The 26,352-nt window shown below is 37.3% G+C and overlaps 1 protein-coding gene across 1 annotated transcript; it reads left to right on the forward strand.

The window, feature by feature from the left end:
• Positions 1-316: 316 nt before the first annotated feature.
• On the forward strand, positions 317-25,537 carry LOC117291774 (protein O-mannosyl-transferase TMTC2-like). Its single transcript, XM_033773678.1, has 10 exons — positions 317-928; positions 11,166-12,222; positions 19,058-19,172; positions 20,196-20,281; positions 21,143-21,327; positions 21,849-21,927; positions 22,591-22,712; positions 23,384-23,465; positions 23,882-24,060; positions 24,509-25,537. Exons 1-10 carry the CDS (start codon positions 809-811, stop codon positions 24,716-24,718), a joined length of 2,235 nt encoding a protein of 744 aa, XP_033629569.1. The 5' UTR covers positions 317-808; the 3' UTR covers positions 24,719-25,537.
• Positions 25,538-26,352: the final 815 nt, after the last annotated feature.

The raw sequence follows: 26,352 nt of genomic DNA on the forward strand, positions 1-26,352 counted from the left end.
TTTGAGTTGTAACTGATACATTATGTGTGGCATTTTGCTCTGCTTTACAAGGGAAATTTAGGCCTGTATAATGCTTTCCAAAGTTTTTGAAAGGGCAAGAGCACCAAGGCATTTTCTCCTTGGTAAAAAGGCGCCCTATCAAGAAATTGTAAATTTGATCATTTCAAGGGCACCAACAAGGCAATGACCAGTGGACTTGTGTGGAGTATCAGGCATGGGAATTTGTTCACTTGTCTACAAGTTTTTAATAATTTTGCCAAATCTCATCCCTAAAGTTTCAAATGATTAATGGTTTCTTATTTTCTCTTTTGACAGACGTGCAATCCTCAAGAATCAAGACCTGCTCCAACAAACGCCCATCTCGAACATCTTCTCCAACGACTTCTGGGGCACCCCGCTCATCCACAGCGGCAGCCATAAATCTTATCGCCCTCTTTGTGTTCTCTCTTATCGTCTCAACCACCTCCTCGGTCAACTCGATCCCTTCGGTTATCATCTCGGTAATATCCTCATTCACGTCATTGTCACAGCCCTGTTCACCTACACAGCTCGGACTATCGTTTTGCGTCGGACTTTACCGGCATGTTTAGCCGGGGTTTTGTTCGCCGCACATCCGATTCACACTGAAGCGGTGGCCGGGATCGTCGGGAGGGCGGATGTCGGTGCATGTCTTTTCTTCTTATTGTCTTTTCTTAGCTACATCAACTACTGCAACCAGCGAGACGCAGGTCATTCTAAATCCAGGAGTGATGAAGCGCAGTTGTGGAAGAGGTGGGGTTACTTAATTCTGAGCGACCTGTTTGCGACCATGAGTATGCTGACTAAAGAACATGGAATGACCGTCTTGGCGGTTAACATTGCATACGATATCTTCATCCAGCATAAAATGCGGCTGAGAGACCTGTTGTCATTAAAAATATTTTCAAAGGTGAGTTTTACAGCGGTTGTAGCATTGAGCATGGGTTAGGAAGATTGTGTTTGGTGCATGTAGTTGACATCAAGATGGTTTAAGTTTGAGTAATCCCAAACCTTGATTAATTTTTCAGCAAAACACCCAGGGCCCATTTAATGGCTCCACTCACCGTCTAATTCTGCACTTATGATCATGGTTCTCCATTTACTGTGCAAGTGTCAAATTTCTAGCGAACGCAAAATTTTCCTGCTAACCCGTCAAATATGCTTGACGTAAGCGCGGAATTTCCTGCTTCTGTAAGCACTGATTATTTGCTTGTGGTAAGCAGCGCTGGCGTTAAGCAGAGCCATTTAATTGAGCCCAGGACTCCCATGAATTCCAAGTACTCTGTCCCATGGCTGAGCAAATTTTCAAGAGAACAACAATTATTTCAGTTTTATAGTACAGAGCATTTTCGTAGCACTCTAGCTGACCAGAGAAAGTATAACAGTACTTTAAAAAAGAGGTTTTTTGTGAAAGGTGCTAGTGAGCTAGTGGCAGTACTGTGAGGTAAAAATGTTCCAGGGTTTTGGGGCAGCAGCTTTTAAGCTTTTGCCATCAGAATTCAGGTTGTTTTGGCACAGTAATCTGGTAAACAAGTAACCTGGTATTTGGTTGTTTGTTGTTGTTGGGTTCTTCGGTCTGACTTTAAATAAATAGCCCCCCAAACTTGTCAACAAATTTCAGCAAAACATCTAGACATGGCCTGCCATAATTTACAAACAGCTCTTTCTTCCCAGTTAGCAAATCTTCAAGAGCACAATGTCTTTCTTGCAGAAGCTGTGCCTTCTTTTGAAGCAGGGGTCTTCAGTATTGTTTTTTTTTACAGGCAGGTTCTTCGGTCTGAGTTTGAATAAACCCCCAAAACTTGTTTTTAATTTTCAGAAAGACATCTAGACCTTGCCTCGGATAATTTCCAAAAAGCTCTATCTTCTCAGCAGAGCAAATCCAAGATCCCAAGATCTTTCTGCCAAGGCTGTTTTTCTTTTGAAGCAGGGGTCTTCAGTATTTTTTTTTTAACAGGCAGATTCTTTGGTCTGAGTTTGAATAAACCCCCAAAACTTGTTTGAAATTTTCAGAAACACCTTTTAAGGTGTTATGGTTAAAACCTCTTTTTTCCAAAGAGCTGATTTCTTCCTAGCTCAGCAAATCTTTAAGAGCACAAGATCTTTCCTGTTAACCACATGCTTTCTTTAAGAGGCATATGGGTAGTCAGTATTCTTTTAATGGCATTCTGGTGTCCTACTTTTGTGAAATAGATTGCGATTTATAGGGTCTAGACAATTCACATCACAAGCCACAACTGCATGCAGAACCTCTTTTGTATTTATGTGCACACATACTTTCCGTGTTAGAAAGCAAACCCGGGTGCTTTTGTGAAGAGAAGTCATCTAAACATTATTATCAGAGGGAAAAACTGCATGTGCACCAATGAATGGTGTCCGAGTTTGACATCTGACGACCTTGGCTCCCCCATAGCAGCAGGATGGATTATGGAGTCTATTAGTAGTCAAGCCTTTAGGTATGATCGTCCCTGTTTATTTGTGCTCTCAACAAATCCGTGACACCTTTTGTGTTTTGGTTAACCGGGTTCGCTTACAGTGCTTCTCTAAAGGTTTGTTTCTTTCTGCGATTGAGTCAGAGCAGAACGGGTGTTGTGGTTAGCGCTTCACTGATCATTCATTTCAAAAGTTGTCCACAAAAATTTGAAAAAAAGTGGGCCAAGGACTGAATCAGCTGCAAAGGAGGGATTTTATTTCGGCTGTTTTGGATTTTTTTTTTTTAAGGAGGGAGGGGGTCTTTTTGTGACTATATTAACAAATTACCTGATGAACAAATTCTCCATATTTGCAGAGCATGACAAATTCAATGGCAGGGGGGGAGAGAAAAAAGAATGGTGGGGAACCCACTTGCATGTACATATAGGTTTACTCACGGAAGGTCTGTGAGCAAGCTTGTTTTTCTGCACTTATTTATTTCTGATTGTTGTCCCAGGCTCAATGAAGCTTTTTTAGACTTCTATGATTATTTTTTATTACAGAGAAAAGAACTAAAAACCAATTTACACCAAAATTTGTTATGAGATGACAGGAAAGAAAAGTATACAAACTTTTCTATTCCAATGTCATTCTTTTCCTTACGGTACATCTCCATGTACCTCCATGAAGCATCCTACTTTAAGTTGGGATGGTAGTGCATTCTGCTCTACCAACCAGTTTAGTGCATGATACCCATGCCTTCATCCTTATGGACTGTGAAGGGGGTAACCCTGTTTCAGCCCCAGGAGTACATGTAGGTGGCAACAGGTCCCGGGGACAGTTGATTTTGGTTGATAGCCCAAAATCGGTTAAAGACAATGGACACTATTGGTAAATGTCAAAGACCAGTCTTCTCACTTGGTGTATCTCAACAAATGCATAAAATAACAAACCTGTGAAAATTTGAGCTTGATTTGTCGTAGGAGTTGCGAGATAACTATGTAAGAAAAAAACACCCTTGTCACACAAAGTTGTGTGCTTTCAGATGCTTGATTTCGAGACCTCAAATTCTAAACTTGAGGTCTCGAAATCAAATTCGTGGAAAATTACTTCTTTCTCGAAAACTACGTCACTTCAGAGGGAGCCTCTTCTCACAATGTTTTATACTATCAACCTCTCCCCATTACTCATTACCAAGTGAGGTTTTTTGCTGATAATTATTTTGAGTAATTACCAATAGTGTCCACTGCCTTTAAGTGTGGCCCTCACCTTGAGGTGGCAATCCGGTCTTGTGAGTTGGGCCAATACAATATCTCATAAAACATTTCTTTGTTAATACTTCTTGCTTCTTATTTAATGCTGTGCGTGTTGTTCCTCACGAAAAAAACCAACCATTTACGTCATTCACTCATTTGAGCATCTGATTAGGGCAAACAAAGGTTGAGTATGATTTATTGTACTATTTTTAACTCTAGATGGTTTTTAAGACTAACGGATCTTTCAAAATGCCAATGCCATCCATTACTACTAAAACTGTCAGATTTTGCAATAGCAGGTAATGGATTGTACCCCCCAGATGCTCAAAGACGACAAACTATCAAAACTAATTTTGCGGAAATATTTCTCTCCCTCCCTCAAAAGGACAACAATAAATTTATGTCTTCTTGTTTTGCACGTAGACCACGTCATCTTCGCCATGATGCTACCAGTCTGAGGCGTACATGTCACTCTGTGATATATTAATGTTTGATTTGTTGTTCTGACTACAGGGTTTGAATGCACATTAAAAGGGTCATGTTTCTCACAACCCGCAAAAAGGTGTCAAATTATTTTGCTCTTTTCTAGATATTTACGTCAGGGGGAAGTTGATACTTGTTTGGACTAAAATATCTTTAGTTGTGATATAAATTTTACTGATGTACATGTATGTTGTCAAATTGACATTTCGTCAAATTAAGTTCAGCTCTTAAAATTTTCATTTGTCACAATTTTAAAGTTTTTATCAAGGATTGGTAGAGCTGATAAAAACAGTTAAAGACAGTGTTCATGTTTTGTTGGATCAACCATCGTACATGAAATAACAAACCTGTGCAATTTGGGTTTAATCTGGTGTGCGTGTCAGGAGAAATACTGAAAAAAAAAATTCAGCATGTAAACACATTGTCTTTAATTTTGGTTGTAACATAAAATCAGCTGTTGCATTTTTTGTTAGGTTTTCAGATACAGTTGTCTTTAAAGCCATTGGACACTTCTGATAAACAGTATTGTCCAAGGCCCACACTTAGTATCACAAGTTCTATATCAAATAACAAACCTGTGAAAATTTGGGCTCAATCGGTCATCGGAGTCGGGAGAAAATAACGGGAAAACCCACCTTGTTTCCGCACGTTTCGCTGTGTCATGACATGTATTTAAAATAATACCGTAATTCTCGATATCGAGAATTGATATTGTTTTAATGATTTCTCAAAAAGTAAAGCATTTCATGGAATAATATTCCAAGAGAAGTCTTTCACCATTACCTTCTGTAAACCCTGTAAATTATTTGTAATTTTTTTAAATTTTTTCTTTTTTTCTGTACCAAAAGTGTATTTTAGAGGGAAATATTTCAAAGAAAAATGTTTATAATGTAAACATCATACCTGTAAGCTTTGTGACTAAAATTAAACAGTGCTGTTTTGTATTCTTACCAGTCCTCTATAATGAATTGAAGGAAAGTGACTTACAAGTTAAGTGTCATGCAGAAAACTGATAAGCACTACAAGTTGATGTACATGTGTATGTTGGGCTATTTCCTTGTTTTTAGCTTGTTTTTAGCAATTTCAAGTCACATGCCTGATTGTTACTTCCCTCATCGAATCGTTAGAATGTCCTAAAACAGAAAAAGAACATAATGGTTTTGTGCTGAAGTTTTTATTTTAATTTTGTAAAGCGATAGAAATTTTGCTTGCCATTAATTCTTTAAAATTGTGGGGAAAATTTGTGACACAAATGGGGAGGTCACTTCTATCAATGAAATGTTTGTGCCAATTTGTAAGGAATTTTTTTTTGCCAAATTTGTTAGTGGTAATGTTATAACAGAAATTAAACAAAAATTTCAAATTTAATCTTTATAACCACCTGCTGGCATTCACCATATTGATTCTCTCACAGAATCGCCTGCGTTTCTGATCATGTGATCAGTACCTTCCACCAAGTAGGTCGAATTTTAGCTTTGAATTGCCACTGAACTATGTCACTTGTTATTATCAGTATTCACTACTATACCTCACACATTTCATGTACACGCGTAATATCTGGCGTCAACTCTGAACTTTGACCCTGCATCCCAACTTTTTGCTCTCTGTTCACTTTTCGTCAAATGATTTTGACAAGGTATTGAAATTTGATTACAACATGTCTGGTTCACTCTTTTTGTTAATATACACAAATGTGGGTTACCCTTAGGCACTTCTCATACTTTCCCCCTTTTTTTCTCTTTCATTCTTGTTTTTTTTTTCAGTGAATGCTGTTTTTGTCAATTGATTATTTTGAAGGATTTGTGTTTTTTTTCTTCAAATGGCTGCGACCTGCTTGTTCTATGATTCTTCAGTTTCGTGTCATTTTTGTTTGTCATGAGCTGACTTTTGTCAAAGCTATGTCCCCGAAAACTCTGTAAATATTGGTACTTGATGGATCGGTGGTGGAGCTTTGTACGATACTAAAAACCAGATATAATGTGAAAACTTTGTCACTTTAAGCATTTTAGGAATATGAATATCTAAAACAATTCTGTATTGTGTCCTTATTAAAAATACAGGTAATTTGTGTTTCAAATTGTGTTGGAAACAAAATTTGGGGTCACAAAACAAACACTTGTCAAAAACTAAATAGTCCGGATTTGCAATGTACTGGTAGGCCTACGTGTAGGATTTGAAACTTGTGCTGGAGTATTCCTCATACACTACAATTCCCCCCAAACACTTTTACATTGTAAAATCCTGGCTGCTTTGAGCCTCTATGATTGAGCCAACAAACTTCAAAACAGTGGATCTGTTGTTGGTTGTGGTACTTATTAAAATTCTAACTCACAGCTCTATTGAATTTGTTCAACACAGGACGACTTGTGTTACAATGGGTAGGAAATGAGATTGTGCCTTTGATCATGGAGCATGGAATTTGGCACACAGAGTAAGTCACCAGAAATATATCTGTGCTATTAATATAAGGCCATTGCAGATTTGTCCTTTAAACAAGTGTACACATGTAGGTAGTAGAATAACAACAGTTTTGTAACTTTTTTATGGCTGCCATTGCTTGTTTTTCTTCCTAATTTTGTTCATAGGACTAGTCTGCGATGACCCATGTAGCCAAATATATTATTCATGACAATGAATGCCAAATTCGATAGAGCAAAGCTTGTATCTTTAAAGGCACAATTCCCCAAAATGTTTCCCTTGTTCCTTGCTCCTTGTTTGGGTCTGCCCCATTACTTGTGTGTATTGCAAAATATATCGGCCTACAATGCACTTAGTGGTTATGTGCACAGTTACATGGTGTGCACTTGTTTTTGTCCTCTCTCCATGCTTGTGAAGTGCACAATATGTCTGTACCTATTCATATGGTACACATGTACATGTTTTTTACTCTCGGCAATTTGTAGACCATAGACCTTGCCACATGAAAAACAGAGCGATGTCCTGATTGTGGCCTTGTTTTGGCTGGCACCCCGCTACGGCCGGTCTCATGCTCAATTTGCTTTTCATGGATTAGATTGTCACCATCAATTCTACTTGGCCACCACCAGGACTCCCCCCCACTGGTTCTGGGGACGTCATAGGAAAGCTGACTACCTGTTGGGGTGTTAGGATCGACTGCATTCTCTGTAGTTACCAAATTCCTTGTGACACCTTTGCCTTAATCTGTCCTACACTAGTTTCAGCTGCTTTTTGACACTAGCAAGTTGACGTAGGTTGTACTTCTACCAAATTCAAGAAATTAAACCAAGAATTTGCGGTTGCAATTATATATTTTGTACTTGGAAAGAAACTTGTCCTTCTCCATAAAGTGCTTTCACCTCGTACCCAAGTGATGTTCAGAAATTGTTGTGATGGTGGCCCTCAGTGTATGGTACTTTACGCTCATCAAGAGATTGGCAGTCCACAAAAGTAAGAATGTTTTTGTGGAAAAAATAGAGCTGGGAAAGTTTTGCCGTAACAATTAATTTAAGCCTTGAAGTTTTTTTCAGGAGAAACATGAAAGAACGATTCCTCTTCTAATTCAGAAACAGCATAAAAGAACTTAAATTCCCTCTATATATTTTGTGAAATCTCAAAACCGATGCTGTTTGAAATAGCTTTGGGGCACCGATCCTAGACCATGTTCTTACAGCGCGGTGTTCTTACAGCGCACAGTATAAGTCTGTTTATGGTCTCAGTGGCTGGTTGCCACAACCCCTAATTCTTGAGTTCGTTCCTCGGTGTTGAACTTGTAAAGAAACACCATCCTCGAATTTACCTTAATTCATGAAATTGTGGCGCTAAACCCAAAACTTCATAACCTGGAGGGGTTTAGCCAAATCCAGGAAGAAAGGAAGAATGGAAATTGATAGACCCGCTACACAAATTTGTTTCATTTCAAATTAATAAAGGTGGATCAGAGAGCAGTGTGCTTTGTGACCCAGAAACTGAGATATCCCACTGGGCTGAGGGGTAAACACCTGCACCTATGCAACGGGTGACTGGGATTTTCTCTCAGGACAGAGACCTCTGCTGCTTGCTTTCTAGTAATGGAAGGGTTTGATTTTAAGCAACCAAAAAATACTGAATCTGAATGATATACTTGTCAAAGCATCCTAATGGAAACGTCACACCATTATTTTGTAGAGAAGACAATGTAGACATTTTAGAAATTTCAGTTTTAGATGTGGGAGGAAAACACCCTTAGGGATAACCCATCCAGGCGGGTAGGGACTGAACAAACTCAATCCACATGCAAGGCTCAGGTCCTGGCTCGAACCACAGAGGTCAAAGGCATGAAGAGAAACCACTGAGCCAACCCGACTGCCAAGATTGTATTGTTTACCTGAGGAGAACATTATGATAATTTAGAAACAGCAGAACTTTATATTGCATTAACTGGAACAAAAAATTAATGATTACTTTAAAAGGAAAGATTTCAAATAGGCCTACACACTTGGGATGTATTTTAAACTGGGGGATTGTATAGCAGTGCAGTGCAGATTTGGGGTTACTGGACAGCCTCAGGAGGGGGTTAATTTGCCTCACTGGGTGAGCAAAAAGAAGGTGCGAAGGGGCATGGAGAAAAGACCGCTATATGCCACCATGAATTCCAATCCAGTCTTTGAACAGTCAGTTAAATAAATAAACAGTTTCAGGACACTCAAATAAGTTACAACAGGGGAACTTTTTAAAAATAGACGTTTGTATATTTTTTTGAATTTAGTCTATTTGTTCTTACATCAGCCACGACCAAACTACATAAAGATGCTTCAGCACAAAAAGTAGCTAAGCACAAAACGAAATTATGCTTACCAGAAAGGTTACCAAGCAAAATAGCATTCCACATGTACCACTTGTCGCTGGTGTCCTGTTAATTTTTGATTTGCAGACTATTTCTGAGCAATATTTGCCGCTTCAGCGGCTCTATGTTATTTTGACAAGGGCACAATTTCATAGAGACGCTCAGGCAGAAAATATTGCTAAACAGCGTTTTTGCCAAGCAGAAAGGAGTAGGATACCAGTCCCAAATTGTACCTGACACATGTCAGTTTGGCTGTTAACCTTATTCTTGTAAGCATAATTTTCTTGTGTTTAGCTCCTTTTAGTGATTACAGCAAATGAAATTGAAATTGAAATTGTGCCCAGGGGCAACAGATCTAAGGATTATAAAGTACTTTGCTTTTGTTGCCCCAAGTCCAACCCCAGTCAAGAAAGACTTTGTATCAACGTTCTTGTTTGTGATGCTTGAATAAATAATAATAACAACAGCAATAACAGCAATCGTCATCTTTTAAGTTCATATTTTATTTTCATAATTTCTAATCAGGAATTTGTGAATGTGTTTGTGATGGCTGAATAAATAATAATAACACAAACAATAACAACCATCACCTTTTAGGTTCATATTTGTAATAATTTGTAATAACCTGGAATTTTGTCTTGAAATAATATGTGTATTTTTAATAATTTCTAACCTGGAATTTGTGATGAATTTGTGAATTTGTTTGTGATGGCGGAATAAATAATAATAATGTGAACAAAGCAATCATCTTGTTTTAGTTCATGTTTGTAATAATTTGCAATAACCTGGAATTTTGTTTTGAAAATGTGTTCCTTGTTATGTCCGAGGTTGATCCACTGGACTTCTTGATATTGAGTGTGTTATTGAAGAACTCAAGTTATTGCTCTTAATTTGTCCTTTTAATCAAATTAGAACCTTTTTTCCCCCTGAGTGTTTAAAGGCACTGGACACCTTTTTTAATTGTAAGACCAGCCTCCTCACTGGATGTATCTCATCATAAGCATAAAATAACAAACCTGTGAAAGTTGCAAGCGAATAAAGAAGAAAAAAAACAACAAGGTTGTCGCACAAGTTGTGTGCTTTCAGATGCTTGAATTAGAGACCTCAGCTGAGGTCTCGAACTCAATTCAAATATTTTCGTGAGAAATTACTTCTTTCTCAAAAACTATGTTATTCAGAGGAAGCCATTTCTCACATCGTTTTATACGATCAATAGGTCTCCATTGCTCGTTACAAAGTAATTGTTTGCGCTATCGATTATTTTGAGTAATTACCAATAGTGTCCATGCCTTTAATCCCAGCATTCCGTTAACACATTTTATCCTTGGATGGAACAGTCTGCCACCAAATTACTGTTGTGTTGAGATACCACATGCAGTTAACAATTATCTTGGGTTCTTATTTATTGTTTGCCTGCCAACTCAAATGTGGAGGAGTTTTTGACATGCAAACAAGGCGTTCAGGGTTTTTTAATTGGTACCAAGGGAGGAAACTTTAATCCTTGAATGTTCAGATGAAGGACCTGGAAGCTCTGGTTGATGAAATTAAGTAACTGAAGACAAACTTATCTGCAGGTTTTACCTGATTTATTTATGTGTTGCACATTTCATATGAACTCGGAAGGGTCAAGGGTCATAATACGAAGTGCCAACAACATGAAAAATAGGTAGTAAAACTACTGTGATTTGTTTTGGGTTGTTTCATTTAGTTGATGTTGAGTTTCTTACAATTCACAAAGGTCCCAAAATTATCTACCTAGTTTCTTAGATGCAGTTATGCTATTTTTAAGGGTTTGGCTGCAGCTGGGCCGTTTGGGGATTTTGTGATGTTGCTGACGAAATAAATGTATATTTTGGTTTGATGGATCTGATTTTTAATGCAAATCTGTCCTTTGTTACTGATTCTGTCTTGAGCGCCTTTGAACAACTTTGGTTGATTTTGGCGCGATGCAAACTCCCTCTGATTGATTGATTGATCTGGCAAAACTTTCTTCTTGATTTGCGATGCTAGTTTTTGTACAAGTAGAGGGCCAACTGGCTCAGAATGATTGGCGAGTCTAGGAATCTTGATCAACACAAGCTCATTTTGTTTTAGATGTTTGTCTGATACATGTACATGTATATCTCTTCTCAAGTAATTTCTATTGCTATACCGATACCACATTAATGACTTCATGATCGATATTTTCTTATTTTTTTCTCTCCCCATCTCAGAATTACCGATCCTTAAGAGAAGGCATCATCTCTCAGGTGATTTGCATAACTCTGCTCCTTGCATTCCGTCTTCACTTCATGGGCAACACTACTCCTCAGTTTGCTCCCTCGGACAATCCTGCTGCCAGCAGTGAAGACTTTCTTACAAGACTCTTGACGTTTCTTCATCTTCCAGTGTTAAATGTTTGGTTGTTGCTATGTCCATATCGTCTTAGTTTTGATTGGTCAATGGAAGCGGTCCCGCTGATCGAGTCCGTGTTTGACGCTCGCAATGTTTTAACTATCGCTTTTTACGGCGGTCTAACCACTACTGCCTGGTACTGCTTTCTAAAATTAGAAGATTTATTTATCGAGAAGGAAATTTTATGCAAGATGGAGGATGCGGATTGCCTACTATGGAATGGGAATGGCAAACTGCATGAAAATGGCAACGGGCATGCGTTGAACGGCTACGCAGAAAAGAGGAATGGACACACCAAGTATGGGTCAATGAAAAACGGACATGTTAAGAATGGACATGCTAAGAATGGGCATGCCAAGAATGGGCATCTGAAAAACGGACACACTTTTATTCTCAGTCCGAGTTGCAACAACAGCAATGGCAATGGCCTGAAACACGATACCATATCAACCCTCCGTAGGCGGCAGGGCAACCAACGGAAATCCCATCACTCGCAACCCTCATCACCAACGAATAAATCACCTCCAAACTTCCCACCGTCGGATCTTCCAGAGAGGGAGCGATTCCTGAATGTAATTATCGTCAGCATGGCTTTGATGATTCTTCCTTTCATTCCGGCAACTAATCTGTTTTTCTACGTCGGGTTTGTGATAGCTGAACGTATCCTTTACATTCCAAGCATGGGATTCTGTCTCATCACCGCCGAAGCCGGCTACCAGTTATGGAGACGCAGTCATAAGAGATATAGAACGGCCGTCATAACGGTTATCGTTTCAGCGGTGCTGATGTTGAGTCTGCGGACGTGGCTCAGAAACTTTGATTGGCAGTCTGAGGAGTCTCTCTACCGCTCTGGAATCGATGTGAACCCACCCAAAGGTAAGTAACAAAATAATGTGTGTTTTGTATGCGCTTTTCAAACCAAGTAGGCCTCTCAAAGCGCTGTACAAATGTTTCCCCTGTTCATCAGGCCCTTAAAGCATTCATAAAACCATCTCAGCTCCTTAGGAGTATGCAGCACAAGTCCCAAATGGCTGCACAGGTTGCCAAATCAGTCAAACCAACAGTCTTGAACCTCACTATATACCCCTTGAGCCTAATCCTGGGTGATGGACCTTGAGTTTGATGTGCTGGACCACTTGGCCATGACACAACGCAACAAAAACAACTTGTTGTATGCTGGATGTGAACCTGAGACCCCTTAGTTAAACCACTGGCACTCTACCAACCAGGCCCTACATGTTTATTATTTATATTCTAGGCCTGTAACTCGATCATTGAGAGGGCAAGGTCTTCTTTGTTTTGCAACGGGCACCTCCATTAGAAAATGAAAAAATTCTGTGCGAATCTTTCAATGGGGCAGCGAGGCCAAGACCAGTGGCAACATAGCACATAGACTCTGCGGCCTCCAAGTTATTCCAGGCTTGATATTCTCCATATTGCCTGAAGAGAAATTAATTGACATTTATTGGAGACCACCAACAACCTTCATGGCTAGACTGGATAGCAAAGTACCAATAATATAAATTATTGTCTGGGGTCACTGGTTCAAGTCCCACTTCAGGAAGGAATGGTTGTTTACTATTGCGGGTTATTTTTGTACCTTTTAACTTGCTTATGAAAGCAAAAAAAAAGAGAAGTAAAGGATATAATTAAAGTGTGAAGCAGGAAGTCGTAAGAGGAAGAGGAGTTTGGGAAATGTAGCGTAAGTCCGAGGGACTTTATGGGAATAGGTCAAATCTAAATACCGTAGACTTCTCTAGTGTACTTCAACCTAAAGAATTTCAATTTGATGAAGAGGGACAGAATTCAAAAGACTGGGATCTAGTGTCCCTGAAAATCTGAAAAAAGGGACCTCAGAGGGGATTTTGCGTCTAGGGAATTTTGTTCATTGAAAGGTTCCTTCAGGACACTTATTAAGAAAGTGCTTCAAGATTTTCAAGGTTGTTGCATAAGTGCATAGAGGGTTTTGCTTATTGTATGGAAACCTGTATGAAATGATCAGTTTGGATTTGTATGTAACGCCCCCTGTAACACTTCTCTGAACTCTTCACTTATTGACCATTGTGGAGGAAGTTGGCAATGTGCTTTTACATTCAGGTTGATTTTTCTGGATGTTCCAGATGGGTAATTTGTTTGGGTGATTTTTTGAAGGCTAAAGACAATTGAAAATAGATTTAGCTGTTTGCAAACTGCTTTAAATACCAACCGACCAAAAGAACCTACATATGTATGGTTTAAATGTAAAAAGAAAAGCAAATGGCCTGATGTTATGAGCTTATCAGAGTCTTTCTCGAAGGCTGTGAGAAAGACTGTGCTAGGGTCAAAAACGTCAGGCCATTCCAATTCATTTGGTATTAAATACAACTTTTAAAAAAAATAAAATTCTATCAGTACTGCAGTTAACTGCCCCAAGATTCTCTGAACTCTCTTAGTTTTGTTTACCAGATTTTGTCATACAGTAGGTAGACCATGGTAAGATCATGGATGGACCATTGTTAGACCATGGTTGAACTAAGGTTAGACCATGGTTATACCAATTGGTTTAGACCTTCGTTAAAGGCATATTTTTACCTCCATAGCAAGACAAAACCCATGGTTTAACAGCCATGGTTAAATACCATGGTTAAACACCCATGCTAAACAAACCAATCAGTGCTCATCTCTTACACTGGAGCACAGGCCTGATGAAGAGGACAGTAGTTTTAGTTCAGGGCCTGTAGACTGGACAAGAATGTCTTAATTTTGTCAACTTGAATATCTAAACCTCACTTGTGAATATCTTGAACCAAAAACAAATGATGTTCAAATGTTGGCTTTGAGTCTGATAAAAATAGCTTTCAATTTTCAAACATTTAAATGCATGTTGAATTGTGTCAGGAAGATCTTTGGTCAAGTAGGCCTACACATTGTGAGGGACAAGCCCTGTGGTCGTGTTGATTTTTCTCCATCATTCAGCCCGGTTAATGTTAAAACCCAAACTCCCTAGTTCAAATAAACCTACATTATTATAGAAACCAGCACACATAGACACAAACACACGCAAGTTCTTCCAATAAAAAAAGGCAGAGAAATAAGGCAATTTGGGGCGTCCTCAGCCCACCTACAAGCACGTGTTGTTTATTTACACTTGGGGCAAGGAGTCGCCCAAACAACCATCTGTTACAACATGTCTGAACCGAAATTATTAACATCCATAAAAAAATCATGTCCATCAAAGAATTACATCATCAATAACTAATATGAGTTATGATATTTACTGTGGTGGTCATTCGGCTGCTGGGGAGCGCTGTTTTCATAAGAGGTTTGGGGTGGGTTGAAGGACAAGGGGGGGTCAAATGGTGCTAAAGATCAACTTTTATTGACAGCAATAAACCTAGATTTCTGTAGTGATCGGGGAGCTTGTTGTAAATGTACTGCGCACAGATGGGGAATTCTTTGTCTCTTAAACAACCGATGCTTTACACACAAAAAATGGAAAATTTATTTTAAAGGTCAGGTCTTAGATTGATTTTGGTCAAACGAAATGCTGATTGATAGGCAAAATATCAGTCATATATGAACATTTCAGCTGGTAACTGGTAACAACAGAAAAAAAAAAAACTATTACGGTGTGTCCGCAAGATTGTCAAATCCATTCACGTGTAGCAAGGTGATTGCAGGTACCAGCTGCATCTCCGGTCACAGTATTCACAAACGAATGGACACCACAACCCTCAGAAATCTGAGAAACTTTTCAAGCATGAATAGTTTCTCAAGTTCAATTGTTTTGGGGTGAAAAATCATCCAAAACAATATGATTTAAACGGATATCATTCTCAAATAGTTTACACTATACTTAAATATATTCATTCTCAAATAGTTTATACTGCATTCTCAAGTAGTTTATACTTCAGTATACATTGTACCATTGTCACAGCTGCAGTGCATCTCTCACCAAGTAAGTTTTTATGGTCAATAATCTATGACCCTACCTTTAAAGTCACCTGGAAGTGGTATTTTGTCAAAATAAAGCTTTTGTCACTAAAATATGTGTTTTGATGAGTGGAATATGAATAAACAATTAACTAAGGTTTAAACAAAATTAGTTTCCATGTTATTTACAAATTTGAAAATATGCCCGAATCGCATGCAGTGCCAACACAAGATGGGGACGCTTGGCGCAAGCTAAAAACGTGCCCTCAAAGTTGAAACAATACCTTATTTTTTTCACGTTAGGCAAATGCTCCTTTAGGTTCGTTATGTCTTTCAGGTACCTTCTTCGACTTCCCCACTAGCTGGAAAAATTGTTGGGATGGCGTCATGTTTTAGAAAAGAACTTTTCTCTTCATGTCAAAATGTGTAGTGTATTCCGGATTCTCAAAGCATGACAGCTTGAATTGTTTGCTGCACAGCGCTGGAAAAGACTTGCAAACTGACCCCATCTTTAGTTGTTTTGCTGCATCCAGCAGCAATACACCTGGTCGACATTGCCGGAAAAAATGCAAGAAAAAACCTTTTTCGAAACGTATGTACAAACCCACGACTAGGACTTGAATGTTCTTGCACGTACTGTGTTCGATGTTCGATCGAGGCAAAGTCTGCCTCGATTGACGTCACAAAAGGGGTATGGCGGAGTCACCCCCTCACAACTTTATTTATTTTTTTAAACATATAAATCGTATTACTCCAAAAATTATTTTATTGTTTAGAAACATATACTCTAATGTTTGAAGAAGAAAAAAATTATATTTCCAGGTGACTTTAAGTACTAAAGTAAATTTGATCAGAAACAAGCAGAATACAATCCTTTGAATTGATTTTGTTTTCATTGCCTTTTTATTCAGTTTTTCTGTCTGTTTGGAGTTACTCTGGCCCCATGCCCCTAATGCTATAATTTGTAAACTTGTGATGGTTATCTTTCCAAGTAATGCATCAAATAAATAGGCCGTATATTTTGAACATATAGCTCTGTGTATCTTAGAAAAAAGTGCTTTGAGATGCATGCCCTCAGATGTGTAAAAGTGTTCATGTAAGAACTGCATATGATATTTGTTATCACTTCATTTTTTAGTTTGGTTTTCTATTGGTGTTCATTTTGAGAAATGAAATATTTGAAAATATGATATCCGAAGATAGCCATACACATTGTTTGCTAATGGTATGTGGAAACCCAAACGTGACTTGTTGCTATTGATTTGAGAGATAAAGATGACCTAAGATCAAATCTTATCATTCTATGACAATGATTGAAGGATTTGTTGGACTGTGAAGTTGTCAACAAAAGTGATAAGCAGAACCTGTTTTAATGTTTTATGTTACTTGTTTATTTATTTTTTTAGATACTATAATTGTTCTGAATTCCCGAAATGTTGTTTGTGCTTTAAGGGACATTTGGTAATCACTCTTAGAACTAACAGCAATAGCAACTTTTAGTTACTGTAGAAGCCTATAGCAGCTTTCGAACAAATAAATTTTTTTTTACATTTCACTTTGAAGTAATATTATGGTTATGTAATAAATATATCAGATTTTGTGCCACCAAGTTCAAGAATCTGAGAAAGCATTATTGCAGTAAACTTCACAGAATGTGTAACCTTTTATAGGGATCTTTCTTCTTGCTAGACATTATTCACTTCCGGAAATCTAAAAAAAACGACCCCCTTTTGAAATTAAATCGTAACAGGTGGTTTTTGCTGTATATAATTATGCACATTTGTATAGGATTATCAAGAATATAAAGGTCTTAAAAACCTAGGGTATAAATAATAATAATAATAATAATAATAATAATAATAATAATAATAATAATAATAATAATAATAATAATAATAATAATAATAATAATAATAATAATAATAATAATAATAATAATAATAAGATTTGTAATGCGCACATATCCACCCTGCTCAGTGCTGGGTGTTCAAGGCGCAATAAAAGCAAAAACTAAACAAAAACAAAACACAACACAAAGAAAAACAGACACAACAAAATTAGTCATTGAAAACCTGTGACATAAGATAAGTTGTGAGAAGAGACTTGAATTTTGCGGTACAAAGACAAGATCAAAGACACATTGTGTATACTTTGCCTTTTAATCAGCTTTATTAACTGTACACTATGGTTTCCACCCCAAGCTTTTCCAACTCAACACACAACATTTATCATCCTTTATTGATGATTTATCATTCATGTGACCTACGTAGCATGAATGTTGATTAAAAGAACTAGATTTATGTCAGTAAATTAAGTGAATAAGTAATTTCAAACACAAACAAACAAGACATTTCTGGGGTTTGTTGTGGTACAATTTGTATCTAATCATGTATGTGATTAATTATAAGTCAGGATGGCACAGCAAGTGGATCAATGCCAAGTAAAACAAATCGTCTAGGTTTTTCCAAAAAGAGGAGGATGAGGGCGTTTTTATTTTTAGTTCTTTCAAATGATGCCCCCAAGCATTTCATTTCAAACTGGCAACCAATTCTTTAGTTTAAAGTCACACCCACTTTATATAGTTACAAGATTTAAAAGATCTTAAAAGATTAGAATGTTTAATGAGAACTACACAGAAAATTTGTCTTTAAAGGATGCGGTCTCAAAACAGGATGAGGGAGGGGACGACCAACTGTTATTTTGTTTTATTTGGCCTAACCATGGTGAAAAAGAATGGCCCAACATGTTGTAGTAAAAACCTCTACAGCCCATTCTTCATTTTGAACAAACAAACTGCCAGACGGATTATTTATTATCATAAAACAAGCAGCAGAGATTGATAAGGTTTTGTGTCTGGATCTAAGGTATATATTTACAATGTGTCAATGAGTTAACGCTTTCAGATAAAGGTGCAAACTGGCAACAGTGTTTACATTTTAAAGGGTACACTCTACGTCAATTGGTGTGATTGAAAATATGAAATTTCACAGATTTGCACATACACACCTGTACAGGTTACTTACATGATATAATGTGAAACAAGGAAGGTATGGTAGTACTTTAAAGCCACTGGACACTATTGGTAATTACTCAAAACAATTATTAGCGTAAAACCTTTCTTGAGGACGAGTAATGGGGAGAGGTTGATGGTATAAAACATTGTGAGAGACGACTCCCTCTGAAGTAACGTAGTTTTCAAGAAAGAAGTAATTTTCCACGAATTTAATTTCGAGACCTCAGATTTAGAATTTTTAGGTCTTGAATTCAAGCATCTGAAAGCACACAACTTTGTGTGACAAGGGTGTTTTTTTTCTTTCATTATTATCTCGCAACTTCGACGACCAATTGAGGTTTGTTGAAAATAAACCAATAAAGTTTTTCTGAAATTTATTATTGCTTTTCTTGAATGCTTTAGGTTTTTGGAGAAATAGTAAAACAATTTTCATCAGCTAATTCTATTTTCTAATTTGGAAAAAAAAAACAGTGAAGACATTTAGGCTTTTCAGGATTTATTGTGACTCCAATGACAGATTGAGCTTGAACTTTTACAACTGTTATTTCATTATGGCTGTTCACATAATAATATAAGTGTTGATACTGCCCTTTGACAATTAGGCCTACCAATGCTTTTCAATGTGCTGTTAAAACTATTAGTTTGCTTTTATTCTACAGGTCCTTTTGATTGGCAAGCACTTTCCAACAACTATTTATATTTTTTTGAAATAACTAACAGTACAATTCCCCTAAAATTTGCAGGCAAATCATTTCATATTTTGTTCCTGTTTTCTTCTCTTTGCAGCCTGGGGAAATCTTGCCAACATCCTCAAAACGCAAGGAAAGTCTGCAGAGGCCGAAGACGCTTACAGAAACGCACTTAGTTACCGTGGTAACATGGCTGACGTCCATTATAACTTGTAAGAAACAGTTTTTTGTATCAAGATACATATTTGTTGTTTGAAAAAGAACAAGTTAAACTCAATAGAATTGCCAATAAGTATACTTTTTCCTTTCTTTATAAAGAAGTTCAAAATGTTCTTTAAAAAAAGTATTTTTTCTCACAGAAGGTTATATATCTGTATACAATACAACCAACTCTCCACCCCACTAGTGAGTCAAGTATTCCATGCAAATATCTCTCGCTGTTGAATGCTGACATAGCTTCAATTTTGTTGTATATTCTGTTTGTAAGATGTTTTGCATTGGGGATAAAGAATTTTTTTTTTTCACAGAACTCAGGAAAGTACGGAGTATACAGTGCTTTATACACATCGGTGTGAGAAGATTAAAACAAATCATATTCTTAATCCCAATGCGAAACTAACATCTATGTAATCGTTGAGGTGCGCGCTGCTAACACTTAGGATTCTAGCTGCCTCTAGCCAAAGGGCTAGCTTGATGGTCTAGTGTTATTTAAAGCCATTATACACTTTCGGTAAACAGTATTGTCCAAGGCCCACACTTCGTGTATCACAACTTATGTGAAATAACAAACCTGTGAAAATTTAGGCTCAATCGGTCAATGGAGTCAGGAGAAAATAACGGGAAAACCCACCTTGTATCCGCACCTTTCGCCGTGTCATGACATGTGTTTAAAATAAATCCGTAATTCTCGCTATCGAGAATTGATATTGTTTTAATGTTTTCTCAAAAAGTAAAGCATTTCATGGAATAATATTTCAAGAGAAGTCTTTCACCATTACCTTCTGTAAACCCTGTAAGTTATTTGTAAATCTGTGAACTTTGTTTTCTTCTTTTCTGTACCGAAAGTGTATAATGGCTTTAAAAGACCTCTGCTCTAGCAATGCAAAGGTTGTGAGTTAGAATCCTAACCGAGTGATTTGCCTGTGTTTTTTCCCCCTCAGACCTCCGGAAAACACATTGGTGTTAGGGTAAAAACAAGTTAACACTATTTGTGTATTTTATTTTATTTTTCTCAGAGGGATTTTACTGCAAGAGAGCAAACGTCTTGAAGAAGCTTTAGCAAGTTACAAGATGGCCATCCAGTGCAGACCAAGACTTTCAAGTAAGTTTTACTCTCCGGAAACGTTGATTTCTTCAAATCGTCCAGGGTTATTATTTAACATTTATAAAACATGAACACTGTCTGTGACTATTTTTCAACCTTTAAAGGGTTTGGGTACTATTTGTATGACACAAAACACAAATGTCCACAGAATTACATTAAAATTATACTTTTTAAAGATAAAGATGGTAGAAAGCTTCCCTTAGAATATGACTGGCTGAGGTTCTGTAGTGTTTTAGAAATGAGTAGAATAATTTCACAAATTTTGTTTTGGCATGAACAACGGATTTACACGACTCTTCTGGAAAAAGTGCCCTCTTTTTTTTTTTCTTCTCAAAAACTTGACTACTAATGAAGCTGAAACTTCTCCAGGTAAATTATATTACAAACATCTTCATGCACAGTAAGCAGGGATTCATGTCAAGGCCAAAAACCTGATCATCAAAATGTATCAAAACCCTTTAAAGGCAGTGGACACTATTGGTAATTGTCAAACACTAGCCTTCACAGTTGGTGTATCTCAACATATGTATAAAATAACAAACCTGTGAAAATTTGAGCTCAATCGGTTATCGAACTTGTGAGATAATAATGAAAGAAAAAAAACACCCTTGTCACACGAAGTTGTGTGCGTTTAGATGGTTGATTTCGAGACCTCAAGTTCTAAATCTGAGGTCTCGAAATCAAAATCGTGGAAAATTACTTCTTTCTCGAAAACTATGGCACTTCAGAGGGAGCCGTTTCGCACAATGTTTCATACAATCAACCTCTCCCCATTACTCGTCATAATTATTTTGAGTAATTACCAATAGTGTCCACTGCCTTTAAAGCAATTTTCTTGACTAACTTTCCAATGTACAGTGGCTCATTTGAACCTTGGTATTGTGCTGACTGCTCTGGATCGTAATGAGGAGGCTGAAACGGTGTATCGTCACGCTTCCAACCTGGACGATGCTGGACTCAAAGATCCCAAGAATCAAATGACTGGTGTCATATCGTCACTGTTCAATCTTGGGAGATTAATGCAGGATCAAGGAAGATATGAGGTAAAGAATGAAAGTTATTTCCAACCGGGGCTCAATTTCATAAAGCCTGTAAGCACAAAAACTTGCTAAGCACAGAAAAGTATTGCTTATCAGAAATTGGTAACCAGCCAATATTACAATAAGTTTTCATTGTTATGACTGGTGCTCCACTATATTTGTGCTCAGTAGCGAAAATTACTGAGCAGTTTTTTTTCTTCTGCTGAACAGCTTTTTGAAATTGCCCACTAGTCTTGATTGATGACGCTAAGTTTTTGTATTAGGCACCATTAGAAGGTGCAACATCTATTGGCTCAAAGGGCAGGGGTTTCCCTTAACTTTTTGTTTTCACTTGCCCATTGGACGAGTCAGCCAATATTTTGGGTGGCTTGCAAATTTGTTCACTAGCCCACATGTAATAATGCACACATTTGGATGATCTTATCCCCTTATTTGTGCCCTTAATAATACTTTTTTCATCATCAACCAGCGGCCATTTTCTCTTGTCTTGCATTTACAAAGTTTCTAATTGTGTTTCTTTGTAGGAAGCGCTGCAAGTGTTTATAGAAGCCATCGGTCGGCGGCCTGATCACTACGCACCACAGAGCCTCTATAATATGTTAGGTAGGCAATTAACAAAATTATCTACACTTGCTCCAATATTCCAGTTTTCAAGAAATTTCAATAATGATGATTTTGAATAATTATTTAACAGAAGTTCACCACTTGTGAAAAAAAAGTTGTTTTGTTAGTGAATGTTTCAAGGCAAAGTTAAACCATTCCATTGTTTTAATTATATATAAATGTATACATTAAAACTAATTAATGGAAACATTTCATTTCAAAAGGTGCTGTTTTTGAGATTTCGGCTAAAACAAAACGGAGCAAATAATCCATAATAGAAGTACATAATCTGAGGAGCTTTGTTCACATTTTTGGGGGGGGGGGGGGGGGGGGAAAACTGATATCTTTTTCCATAAACCTGCAGTCGATATCACCAACTCTTCCTAACATAAGATTAATCTTAGGACTTAGGACGAGTCCCAACCCTGCACTCTAACATGCAAACTCGAGATAGGATTAATCCTAGCGCTTCTGGAAATCGGCTGCAGATAACTTTGAAGTGAAATGTTTCTCAATATGGTTTGTACTATCAAAAGCTGATGTAGGCTTCCAACCAAAATTTGGTCAGAGCTATTAGTTTTAAGAGCGATTACCCAAAGTATACCTCCCTGTTTAAAACCTTAACAAAATCCAAGTGCCTTGATGTTTTCTTTTATCATTCAGGTGAGACATACTTTAAGCTAGGTAAAAGTGAAGATGCCGAACGATGGTTTAAGAAATCTTTAGAGGTCAAACCGGACCACGTTCCAGCACATCTCACCTACGCTCATATGCTTGCTAAAACGGTAAGAAAACATTTGTTATGGTTGTAGAAATAGTTATGAGTACTGACTACCTTGCAGGCCTTGAACTTTGCTCTATGAAGGGACATGGTAATTTTCCTCTGGTAAAGGCCACTCTACGTGGAAAATGTATATTTGTATTGGCACTTTGCAAAGGACACCACAGCAAAACCACATTGTACCACAGAAATTCTTGTGGGTGCCATTGGTTATTTTAGAGCCCTTTCTTGCCTTGCCTAGCCTGGGCTCTGCTCGTCCAGTGTCAGATGTAGCCCTCTTCATGTGCTCGCCATTTTTCTACCGAATACCTTCAAAAGTCAAATAATGTGAAAGTGTTCTTTGTGAAGAAGAAGACAAATGATTTTGATTTTACCCTGGCAGCAATGTGTGATATGCACTGTACACGTTTTACTTTCCGAGTCCTGTGGAAAAAAAAAAAAATCAAAATCAAAATAAATTTTTTAAAAATCTGTCCAACTCTGGAAAGAACTTTGTATACAGTGCTTACACACATCGTTGTTTAAGGGTCAAACAAAATATGATATCCCTTAGTGGAGTTTGATTGTAGGAACTGAAAGACACAGATACAAATGAAATTTTGTTTTATGTGTGGTTTATCAACGGATAAGCAACTTGAATCTGAAAATTATCTCATATTTTTTCTGATCTTGCAGAATCGTGCTGCTGAGGCCGAGACATTCTTAAACAAAGCTTTAGAGATTGATGCGACAAATCACAATATTTATCAACATTATGGTAAGTATTTTACAGTTTCCTTTCGTCATTTTGTCTCTTTGATGGTGTGTTCTTATATATGTAGTTTTGTTGGTTTTATTTGACTTTTTTTCCCACTATTTTCTTTTTACAATTTTGTCAAGATTATTATTTATCAAGTAGTAAACCACAAAGGAAACTGAGTGGGCAAAAGTGAACAAAAGTATCATTTTAGCAGATCGCTAATTGGAAATTATTAATCTCTGAACATAAATTATCTCCAGCAATTACTTTGTTAAAAACTGCAGAGTTCTTTTAGACCCATGGGGGTCGAAACGAAACTCATTTACATGATATGGTCCATGTATATGCATATTTATGACTTCTGCAGGACTGTTATAAAAGGCGTTACAAGTTTTATCACTAAATGAACATGTCATTCATGTTTACGATTTCAGATCAGTTCCTTCAAGACCAAGGCAGACTCTCTGAAGCAGTAGCAATGTCCTTCAAGGCATTTGACCTCCAACCTGATGACTATGATGTGACCTTTAACCTTGCTAACACCCTACGGCAGACAGGAAATAAGGAGAAGGCTGAGGAATTCTACAAGAAAGCAGCTCTGCAAAGGCCTGAGGTAGGATTGGTTGTTGGGGGATTGTTTTTCATCAATGTGTGCCCTGGCTTACCCACAGCTATACAGGGGGGCTGGATTAGACCCATGACTGAAAAATACCTTAAAGGGAAAGTTTACCTTAAGTTTTTGGAACATACAATAAAACTGACCTGTGAAAATTCAAGTCAAGTTGCAAGTCATCTTTGCTCAAGTCAAGTCAAGTCACAAGTCAATTATTTGCAAGTCAATTTATGTCACAAGTCACATAACGTCCCAAAATAAGTCCACTCTCATTAAGTTAATACAAACTTGAGTAAGATCAAATATTTTCGTCGACTACCTTTGTTGCCTTGTACTAAATTGTTGTTTTTAACTAAGTGATTGTTCTATTGCTACGTGCCAATTGAATAAAAATTTCTTTATTTTTATGGTGCTTACAATAAATTGTTTTTCTCTTAACTCGCTTTAGGTTGCAACAAGTCATATGAATCTGGGGGCCATGTTTCATCTGAACGGCAAACTTGAAGATGCTGAGAGGAGCTACATGGAGGCGTTGCGTCTGAAACCCAACGAGCCCACAACGTTGCAAAACCTGAGAAAGTTACGCTCACTCATGGCTAAGAAAGCTAACGGAGAAGCCAAAGGAAGTAAGACAGAGACCAAGGAATTTGATAAGTAGAGGGATTGGGGTAAGGACAGAGATGTTAACAAATTAAAGGTGTTATACAGGATTTGTGGAGCTGACAAAGTAGTCTCAGAAAGTTTTCATGTTTTGAGTGATACTTCAAATCACAAATCTGTGAAACTGTTTCCTTAATTTGCACATTTAAAGCATGGAATCACACTTGTCGTATTGGCTGTTACATGGAATCAACTCAACGTTTTGGGGGATATATTTTACAGAAAAAAATTCTAGTATGAACTTCATGATCAGTTAGTGTTAAATTAAATCAGCCTAAGTTAAATCACACAGTGGTGTGGAAGTTTTGTTTCGTTGCAAATCCTGTATAATACCTTAAAAAATGGAAGATCAGAATGATGTATTTTTCCACCTTTTTGTTTTGGGTTTCTTGTTAAGCAGAGGGTTGGGGGGTACTTCTTTATTTGTCTGTGGGAAATAGGGGAGGCAGAGACGAAAACAAAAAAAGTACACGGGACATTTTTGTCCTGTCTGTCAGACTACATTATTAATGCCCTTTGTAAGGCATTGGCTGCCAGTTAGACTGCATGTTAGTTGCCTTTGTAAGGTATTATAGGTGCCCATGGCAAAGCTGCCCACCATAGCGAGGTCACTCCAAGTTACCTGTATGTTTCATGTTGGTATTCTGGGGAGAATATGGCAAAAGTAGATGATGAAATTGCTGCAGAACCTGCTGCCGACATATAGGATTCGACGTGCCTCTAGCCATGCAGTGGGCTAACTCAGTGTTCTAGTGGTAAGACATTTGCTCTAAGCAATGCAAAAGGTAGTGGGTTTGAATCCCACCAGAGTGATTTGCTTATTCTTTATCTCGATGCAAAACTAACATCTATTAGTTGATGTCAGTCATCGAATTAATTTGTTTTTTCAACTGTAGACGTAATACATCTCATTAATACCAGCAAATTCAGTATCTGAGAATCAGGAATCTGTGAGACAGATGCGCTTTAATAAAAGTGGAGAAATTTTAAGCGCAAAATGTTAACTGGCCGTGTTTGTCAGTCTTGGAACTAGTTTGCACCTTTGATGAGATTGCTAAAAAATGCAATCCACTACGCCCACCTTATATTAAAGCAAATGTGCCATATGTGGATATTATATTTTATTATTTAAAGTTATATAAAGTATCTAATACGCAAGGTCGAAGACTTGAGGATAAAATAACTCAACTTTCTCTAAAATCATTTTAGCAACTATTTTAGGAGGTAACTCTGAATTTGAGGACTCAAAATAAATCACACAATGTTTTATACCGAGGTTGACTTGTGTTTAACTTGCTGAAGTAAATGGGAAGAAGGCACTTGAAAGTGCATTTCAGATTATTATTATTATCTCATTATGTTGCTTCCAACTCAGTCCTGACTATGATCGTTAAAAGAAGTTTTGTAAGTATAGATTAATATATCTTGAAGTTTCTTTTGAAAGCTGTTGGTTGGCAGTGTGGTTGTTCTGTGTTTTTACTTTATATTTTTGCTGAATATGAAAGGGTCGGAAAGTATATTTTTACGCATATTTCTTTTAAGGGTGGCTTTAAAAAAGAAAATGTAAAGTCAGTTAAGAACTGACTATGTTTGTTTTTTTGTCTAAATCTTGGTTTTACTTTTGTTGTTTGT

The sequence above is a fragment of the Asterias rubens genome, chromosome 6, assembly GCF_902459465.1.
Source record: "Asterias rubens chromosome 6, eAstRub1.3, whole genome shotgun sequence".
Taxonomy (NCBI): Eukaryota; Metazoa; Echinodermata; class Asteroidea; order Forcipulatida; family Asteriidae; genus Asterias; species Asterias rubens.

What these genes read in the sequence shown, in the direction of transcription:
- LOC117291774 (XM_033773678.1), top strand. Translation starts at nt 809, where the DNA reads ATGAGTATGCTGACTAAAGAACATGGAATGACCGTCTTGGCGGTTAAC. An exon ending in CTCATATGCTTGCTAAAACG is followed by an intron (nt 22,713 to 23,383) that starts GTAAGAAAACAT and finishes CTGATCTTGCAG; the next exon opens with AATCGTGCTGCTGAGGCCGA. An exon ending in CAGCTCTGCAAAGGCCTGAG is followed by an intron (nt 24,061 to 24,508) that starts GTAGGATTGGTT and finishes AACTCGCTTTAG; the next exon opens with GTTGCAACAAGTCATATGAA.